General features: G+C 41.2%; 2 protein-coding genes across 2 annotated transcripts in view; one reads left to right on the top strand and one right to left on the bottom strand.

The window, feature by feature from the left end:
* Nucleotides 1–7129: 7129 nt before the first annotated feature.
* On the bottom strand, nt 7130–7588 carry LOC123594371 (profilin-1-like). The gene has a single exon (XM_045471156.1). The coding sequence runs from the start codon at nt 7586–7588 to the stop codon at nt 7130–7132; it is 459 nt and encodes a 152-aa protein (XP_045327112.1).
* Nucleotides 7589–7865: 277 nt separating this feature from the next.
* MTMR8 (myotubularin related protein 8) overlaps nt 7866–8849 on the top strand; it is a 147257-nt gene continuing 146273 nt past the window's right edge. The window contains exon 1 of the mRNA XM_045471155.1: nt 7866–7898. Coding sequence (XP_045327111.1) covers nt 7866–7898 — 33 coding nt within the window. The remainder of the gene's footprint in view (nt 7899–8849) is intronic.

Here is an 8849-nt window from a genome sequence, read left to right as displayed (position 1 = left end):
TCTTTTGGGAATACTATAATATAAATGCTATTATGTGTGATGGAGTCAATGATTTCCCTAAGTCTATTCTCATGTCGCATAATTCTTCTTTCTCTCTTTTGTTCAACCTCATTATTTTCCATTATTTTGTCTTCTATATCACTTATTTGTTGCTCTACTTCTTGCATCCTTGTGCCCCCTGCATCCAATCTGTTTTGAGTCTCAGTTATTGCATTTTTTCTTTTTTTAAATTAATTTTTATTTACTTTTGAGAGAGAGAGAGAGAGAGGGAGAGAGAGAGAAAGAGAGAGACAGAGCATGAGCCAGGAAGTGGCAGAGAGAGATGGAGACACAAAACACAAAGCAAGTTCCAGGCTCTGAGCTGTCAGCACAGATCCCAATGCAGGGCTTGAAGTAATGAACTTTGAGATCATGACCTGAGCCAAAGTGGGACCCTCAACTGACTAAGCCACCTAGGCACCCCTGTATTTTTTATTTCTGATTGTTTTTTTTAACTCTTTGTCTCTGTGAAGAGAAGTCTTCCATTCTTTTCTTAATCCCAGTAAGTATCCTTATTACTGTTGCTTTAAAATCTCCATCAGGCATATTACTTATATCTGTTTCATTTGGACCGTTGGCTGTGACCTTATCTTCTTCTTTCATTTGGGATGAATTTTTCCATCTTGGCATTTTTATATAAGTCTCTGTCTTATTCTCTGTGTTAGGAAAGTCTGTTGTGTTTCCTTCTCCTAAAAGTAATGGCTTTATAAAGAAGAATCATACAGTGTCCAAGGCCTGGTGCTTCATGGAGTGTCTCTGGTGTGTGCTGAGTGGACTCTGCTGCTAGGTTTTGGGTGCTGTATATTTCAGGCCAATTGTCTCCAGAGGCTTTCCTTGCCTGCTGTGGGCAATGTTTTGACCTTGGCCAGATGTAGAGAGCTTTAACTAGTTATGATCTGGTCTTCTTGTTAAATGAGACCTGATGCCATTTCCACTAGGACTGAAGCCTTACAGAGTTCTCTGGTTGGGAGACATAGTGTGAGCACGGGTTTCTGCTGGTTTTCTAAGGAAGGCATCCACTATGTTGGGACTGAGGCAAACTTGACCATGAAGGGCAGTACTGGGAGGGTGCATGGGTGTGGGACCTGTTGTAAGCAGGTTCGGCAGGCAGTTTGGTTGCTGTTGTGCTGAAGGTGGTTCATGCTGAGGGGCAAGGGAGGGAAATGGTGCCACCAAGCTCCTTTGTCCGTGGAGGGGGTTCTCTGAGCTTATTGCTCTCAGGAAAGCACTTTGAGAGGAGCAAATAGTCTCACTTCAGTATGTCCTCGTGTGTCCAGTGTGTCCTCAGTGTGATCACTGTTTTCACACTGTCTCTCTCTGGGTTGTTTGCCTGCCTTTTCTCCAGGAGCAGCACAGTGCCCTCCAGCCTCTATCCCAGCCATGCTTGTTGACTTTTAAAACTCTAGTCTTTAGGGACCTAGTGTGAGTGGGCTTATGCTGGTTTTCTAGAGGAGGGTCTTGCTGCACTGGGACTGATGGTGGTTTGACTGAGAAGGGTAGTCATGCCAGAGCTCAGAGTCATGAGATTTGGAGCAAGCAGGCTATGTAGCCAATATTGGGGCCAAGTTGCCATGGGTAAGTACTTCTGCATGTATGCTGAAGGGTGTGGGGAGGGAAATGGTGCCTGGTAGCCCCTGTATCCCCAGAGAAGCTTCTCCATGAAAGCTACTTCTCAGGGACATTCTCAAAGAAGGGCAAATAATCTCCCCACAGTGTGTCCCAGAAGTTATTCAGATTGTGCAGTCTCTCTCAGGATTGTTTGTCTGCCTTTTCTCCAGAAGTAAGGCAACACCCTCAAGGTTCTATCCCAGCCAAGCCCACTGACCTTTAAAACTCCAGTCTTTAAACTCCACTGATTGCAAGAACTCAGAGAAATCAGCCCATCTTGTTTTCTCAGCCAATAGATTTGAGGAAGTGTTTTCCTTGTGTGTTCCCCTGTATGCTCCTCTTGCTTTTCTCCATGACCACCACTCCCTCCTTGCTGCAGCACCTGCAATCCATTTCTCCCCCAAGCCACATCTCTTTACTTCCTATCTTCCTCAATGTGGCCTCTCCTCTTCCTCTAGTTGTGGCGTTTGTTCTGTCAGTCCTCAGGTTGATTTCTTGAGTATTCAGAATGATTTGATGATTATCTTGTTCTATTTGAGGGAGGAGAGGAGTATAGGGTCCTCCTACTATGCTGTCATCTTAGATCCTCCATCTCAGTAGGTGGGCCTTTAGGAGGTGATTGGGTCATGAGGGTGGAGCACTCATTAATAGAATTAGTGCTCTTATAAAAAATATCCCACAGAACTACCTATGACCACCATTTGAGAACACAAGAAGATGTAGGCTATGAACCAGGGAAAGGGTCCTCACTAAAACACAATCATGCTGCTGCCTTGATTTTGGATTTTCTAGAGTCCAGAACTATAATATATTTATGCTGTTTATAAGCTACCCATCTGTGGTATTTTTTATAGCAGCTCAAACAGGACTAAGACATCATTCCTTAACTACCTTACTTAAAATTATAAAGCTCCATACTTTGCTCCAGCATTTTCTGGCTTCCTGTCTGCTTTTTTTATTATTATTTTTTCTTCCTTGGCACTTATTTTCATCTGATGCACTATGTATTTTACTTAATTTTGTGTATTATCTGTCTCCCAGACTAGAATAAAAACTCCATGAAAGCATGGGTTTTTCTCTATTTTGTTAACTGTTGTGCTGTCCATGCCTAGAACAGTGCCTGAAACATAGTGGGCACTAAGTAAATATTTGAATGAATAAATGAATATACTCTCTAATTCCACTTTGCATTGTATTATAATTTACTCATTCACAGTAAGTACATAGTAAGCACTAAATAAACATTTGATGAATGAATTAAATACAAAAGCCTTTTATAAACGCTAAAGCACTCGGTGCTATATTATTATGAAATGGCCACCCTGTTCCCCCCTAGGCCACAAGAATGAGGCTGCTTGCTGCTGTTCTTAAGAACTACCTCTACCTTTTCCACAAGAGGCAGCACTTTATTCTTACTCCACCCCCACACCTGGCCACTTTAAAATCAGTTAAAGTCTCTGCTGTAACTGGAACTTTAAACCCAAAGTTTTCAGACTATGCTGTTAACCACATAAGAGCTCAGCTCACACCCCATTTCCAAGTACAGGCTTCCCCTGCTATCTGAGAGTACAGTATTCCTAGGAAACCTTTTATAAGCCAAAATAGCATAAAGCAAAGAAGAAATTACCATTAACTTATACAGAAAAAGTTCTGAGCATTCCCATGCCCCAAAAGTATTCTCTCCCCAAAGTATTTTCTGATACCTTAGGACACATCTTGCTAATGGATGCACAGAATAAATAGAGATGAAGCACAGACACAGTTCAAAGCTATGGCAGCTTGATGCTGAGATGCTGAGTGTAGTTTCCAGGGAAAGAGCTTGGCGACGCTACTCTTGATACACAGGGTGCATGCTTTCTCTGTAATGGCTTGCTGCAAAACAAACGTTGAACACTACTTTAGTTTTTCATCTTTTTTTTTTTGTAAAAGTGAAAATCATCTTCAGATTACATTGGTTAGCAAAAATGGGTACTAATATAGGTCTTTCATAAAAATGAGTTACATAACAAAATTTGAAAAGTAAGGGGTACCTATACTTGCCTGGAGACAGAGGACTCTAAATCCCCACACCCATTCCTATGGCTGACCTGATAGCTAAAACATTTTATCCTTTTCAAATCACTTTGTTCTCAGTTTTTCATTTGATCTCCACACCAACCCTGCAATTATCAACATCTCCATTTTCTAGGTGAAGAACCAGAGACCCATAGAAGTAAGTGATTAGGTCAGGCTCATATACCTAATAAATGATAGCTCAGGGCTGGAATTCAGGCTCTCAGATTTAAGGCTTGTCAACTCATTGTAAATGCTTTGATAAACAATCCAACAAGAAATAAATGAGTATCTGAATAAATGAATATAATGCATGTATAACTCTTAATTGGTAGAGAATATGCACATTCCATGCGGTAATGAGGAAGGATAGCACCCAAATGGACTTTTTCCACTCAATTCCTATACATTAATTGTGTTTGCTATTCATTTGGCAAGGAGTTCACCTTATGCAAGGAACATAATAATCACCTAAAGCCTCAAAGCCAGAGCTAAAGTTTTCCCAGAGTGAACTGCTTCACTGCCTAGAGGCAAGGGAATTAGTGACTGGTACTAGGGAATAGAGAAAAGGAGGGACAAGGAAGAATCATTAACAACCTCCCCTCATTCTCCACTCATTTAAACCATAGGCAACCAAGGAAGGGGCTTGGCTAGAAAATCATTTCTTTATCCATTCATTTGTTATGTCTGTTATTCATTTAATCATCCAAGAAGATGTATATTCACTGAGAACTTCTTAGTGCAAAAGCCCACTAATGGGCTGAAGTTTCTTTTTCAATGAGGCATCTGGATACTTTAGCTTGTCTTCTAATGAAGGATTTGTCTGGGACCCTCTAACTGGCAATGACATTTTTCCTCAGCGGTCTTGTTTCCTGAACACACATCTCTTTGCTTCAGAAATCCAGGCTGCAAAGAATGATGTAGAAGGCTCAATTACCTTAAGAATTCACCTATAAATCATGCCACATTGAGGCTTTGTCCAAGATTAAGGCTCTAGTGAAACCATTTCCATATTTAATTTTTTCCTTGGTTTATTGTCTTGCCACTATTTGAAGCCCTTTTCTTAATAGCAGCCAGTATGAATAAGTACTAGGGGGTTTAGTTAACTAGAAGTTCGATGTGACTCAGCAGTATGATGTGGCTGCCAAACAGTTAAGGCAATTTCATTAGAAAGAGAGGGGCCAGAAGGGTGATGGAGGCTTTTGCTCTGCTTTTCTGTTATACCCTGGGAGGCAGCATCTTCTGCCTCACTGCCATGCTTAAGGATGCCGTAGATGGAGAGGGAAAGGGCCATTGTCCTGAGAGGCTACAATCACATTGACCTCCTGATAGCTCCTTAGCAAATCAGGCACACTCCTTCCTCAGGGCTTTTAAACAGCTCTTCTCTCCACCTGAAACACTGCCTTCAGTTCTCGACATGACTCGTTCCTTCACTTCATTAGGTCTCTGCACGGATATCTTCTCTCCATAGAAGCTGCCTCTGACATCCTTGCTTAAAATAGTTTCTCCCATCATTCTATAGCCCCCTTTATACTTCTTTGTCTTTGTAACATTTATCATCTCCTGATACATACATCCATTTCTCCCATTAGAATGTGAGCTCCATGGGCATAAATTTTTTGTGCCTGACACATAGTGGCAGCTCAATACATATTTGAATAAAATTTTTCATAGCATTTACTTCATGGTACTATAGTTTATCTTTTCAGTTATCTTGTCCCCACTAACATCTTATCTAAGAAACCTGTTTTTCTTTTTTCTTTCTTTTTTTTTTTCTTTTTTTCTTTTTTTTTTTTTTTTTACCTTTAATTACCTAGCCAATGCCTGGTATGGAGTGTGTTGAATGAATGGATGGATGTACTGTGAAGGATGTTGCAGAGGCATTTCAAACATTGGAGGGGGTTGACCTAAATCCACGCTGCCAAATTTGGTGGCCACTTGATACATGTGACTATGGGGCACTTGAAATGAAGCTTCTCTGAATTGAGATGTGTTGCAAATATAAAATACACACCAGATTTTGAAGCCTTGGCATACAAACATATAAAATATCAGTGATATTTTCATTGATTACATGTTTAAATAATAATATTTTGGATATACTGGGTTTAATAAAATATATTCATAAAATTAAGTTCACCTGTCTTCTTTAATGTGGCTACCCCAAAAATTTTAAATTACATATGTGACTAGCATTATATTTGTATTGAATAACACTGCTCTAGAGATTTTGACAACTTCCATGTTTAAACCCCGACCTTTACAAGCTTGTGAGGGTATGTGTTGGGGGTGTTTTAGAGGTGGGTTCTTGTAATTAACACAGAAGAGGATTATCCATAATCACTGCTCCTGGGCAACTGATGACAGTAGGATCAAGTAAGTACCAGCTTCAAATAAACACTATAGTTTATTACACAACTTTATCTTTCTCATTCATGCCTTGTCTCATCCCATATTCCCCAGAGCTGCTAGCAACATGCCATATTGAGTGGTTAGTATTTTCGTAGCTCTTTCTCACCCATAATTACCCTGACAGTGAGAACAATGAGCAGATAAATGGCCCAAAGGAGAGTTACAAATCAAAGAGGAAAATCTAGCCACAAACACCCTGGATCAACTATACCCAGTAGAATTTCCACTTTAGAAAGTCTCTCCCTTCCTGATAAGTAAGTTTAGCCATGTAACCAACTTCTTTGTTGGAGCCCTGTGCTGGGTTATCTCAGGAAGCAAATAGAGAAGTAGAAGACACACCATCTTCCCTTTAAGATTATAATGAAGGTGGGAAACAAAACCAATGTGTGTGTGAAAAGTTAAACAAGAACACAAACAGTCATCTAAGAAATGTTAGGCAGTGTGATTAAGGGCCAAACAAATGACACAGTGAGTTATTGTTTTAGGAATTCAAATCACTGTCAACCCCAAGGGCCCAGGCAGGTAGAAAAAGCTTCTTCAGGAAGTAGTACTTGAGCTGGACCTTGAAGGATTTTTGTGATGTTACAAAATCCCAGATTTTCAGAGATTAAATGATTCTCAGAGACATAGTGTGCTCTTCATTATATAGATAAGGAAACTGAGACCCAGAGAGAGAGAAAGATAACATAGTAAGTAAGGAAAAAGTTAGGATTAGAACCAAAATTTTCTAGTTCCCAGTCTACTACTCTTTTTTTCCAGGTTCTGAGAAAGGAGTTATGGTGTTCTAGGTGTAAGAAAGTCCCAGAAGCCCTAATGCCTGAGCACTTACTCCCAATCTTCCCCCTCGCAACACCCCTCCCTGACACACACACACACACACACACACACACACATATCTCCAAACCTGATATGGGATCTCCCTTTCTTTTTCTTCAAGACCAGGTTAACTTAGTAGCTAACACAGATAGATAACACTGAATTCAAATTCCAGGTCAAACATCAACTCCTTTTTATTTAGTTAGAAATGGGCCATGTGTTGATGAATGGCTTCTCTGATGTAACCTGCCATCTCAAAAGCCTTAAGGTTGAGAGGCCCTCCTTCTGTTCCTTTTTGTCCCATCATCACAAGGTATACAGACTCAATCTGAACTACAGTGACTTCCTGGCTGCACCAACTCTGGCCTTTGGTGCGGAGGTCCATGGTGTTGTTTCCCTCAGTGTAAAGGTTGTCCCGAATCAATAAGCATTTGGTCCCTGCAAGAGTGATTCCTTGAAGAAATTTCTCTCTCCCCTCTCTTGCCAGCAAGATCTGAATTTCTTCCTGGGTCAACTGGAACAAGTTGCCTTCAGGGTAAGAAGCTAACAACCAGGGTGGGGAATTGGTGATAATCGCTGCATCACAGCACATCCCAGTCTGTAGGAAGAGAGTGATGCAGTCTTGCCAGACCTCTTCGCTGATATCCTCTATGCACTGCATGATTCAAGTAAGCTGTCTCTAAAAGATGAATAAAGTGCTTTCTAATAATTTGGTCTGTAAAAGAAGTTTGTTAGAAGTTGGCTTAAGATGACTGATAAGCTGAGACAGAAATAATCTAAAAATACAGTCTGTTTCTGATGGCCTCTCCCCAGCAGCAAAGTGGAGGAGTTCTTGGTGACACTTGAATGAAGTTATGGCCTACCTTCCCTCTGCTGAGATTTATCAAGCTACCTCTTGAGCAGGAGTGACTTTTTAAATAGTCATCATCCATCACATCATGGGTGACCTTTGGCAGCAGCTTTCTGAGGCTGTAACTCTAGCTAGTGAGATAGATGGTGGGGCAAAGTACATCTACTTCCCTGGGATACCATGGAATAACACCAAACCTCAAGAGTGGAAAATCACTCAAAGTAGAACATAAGTGGACAATAAAAATATGTGGGGGATAAGCTTAGGAATCCCCTGGGGCCTACACCAATGGGTTAACAAGGCACAAAGAAACACAAAGTCCTGAAATGCTCACACCCGAGTTTGGGTAACCAGATTGGAACTCCAAGAATAGGGAGGCACAAAGGTGCCAAGAATATGGAGGTGCAAAGACACCCCAAAATATGGAGGGGGTGCTGAACCCCCAAAAATAGAGAGAAAGAGAGTCAAAGGCCTGAAATAGAATCGGTGCAAAGGTGCGCAATACATAGGAATAACAAGATTAGATATTTAGGGTGAAAGCACCCCAAGTTTAGTACTACCGCAGAAAGCTGCTTTCATAGGAGAATAGGGCCAGGGCAGGTAAAAATTGGTGAACTGGACTTTGGACCCCTGCGCTGCAGGCAAAGCAGCCCAGAGTGGAGATGGTTAAAAAAAGAAAAGGTGTCTTGTTAACCCTGAGGTTGTTCCCACTGTCTGTCTCATCCCCTAGGATGGCAAAGATAAACAGGCACGGTGCCTCCTGTCTGCTGTTAACATCCATATACCCATCTGCCCGGCACCTGGAATTTGTTTTATATTGACCCAAACCCCAAACACTGTATATCTTCAAAATCCCCCTTTCCCCCTCACATCCACAAGTTAATGTTCCTAGTTTCTTTGTCTCTTTGTACACGCCCATCACGTTTGCAAGCCTTCTGACCTGAATAAATATGGGGCAAGGACCCTTATTCGGGGCTCTTGTCTTTTCCCCAGACATTAGCCATCTCTTTTTAATCCTGCATCTGCTCTTTTGTTATACAAAAGAGAACTTTGGACTTAGAGTCTATGACAA

This window comes from Leopardus geoffroyi, chromosome X (genome assembly GCF_018350155.1).
Source record: "Leopardus geoffroyi isolate Oge1 chromosome X, O.geoffroyi_Oge1_pat1.0, whole genome shotgun sequence".
NCBI lineage: Eukaryota > Metazoa > Chordata > Mammalia > Carnivora > Felidae > Leopardus > Leopardus geoffroyi.
This window is presented reverse-complemented; position numbering and strand designations above follow the sequence as displayed.

What these genes read in the sequence shown, in the direction of transcription:
- LOC123594371 (XM_045471156.1), bottom strand. Translation starts at nt 7,588, where the DNA reads ATGCAGTGCATAGAGGATATCAGCGAAGAGGTCTGGCAAGACTGCATC.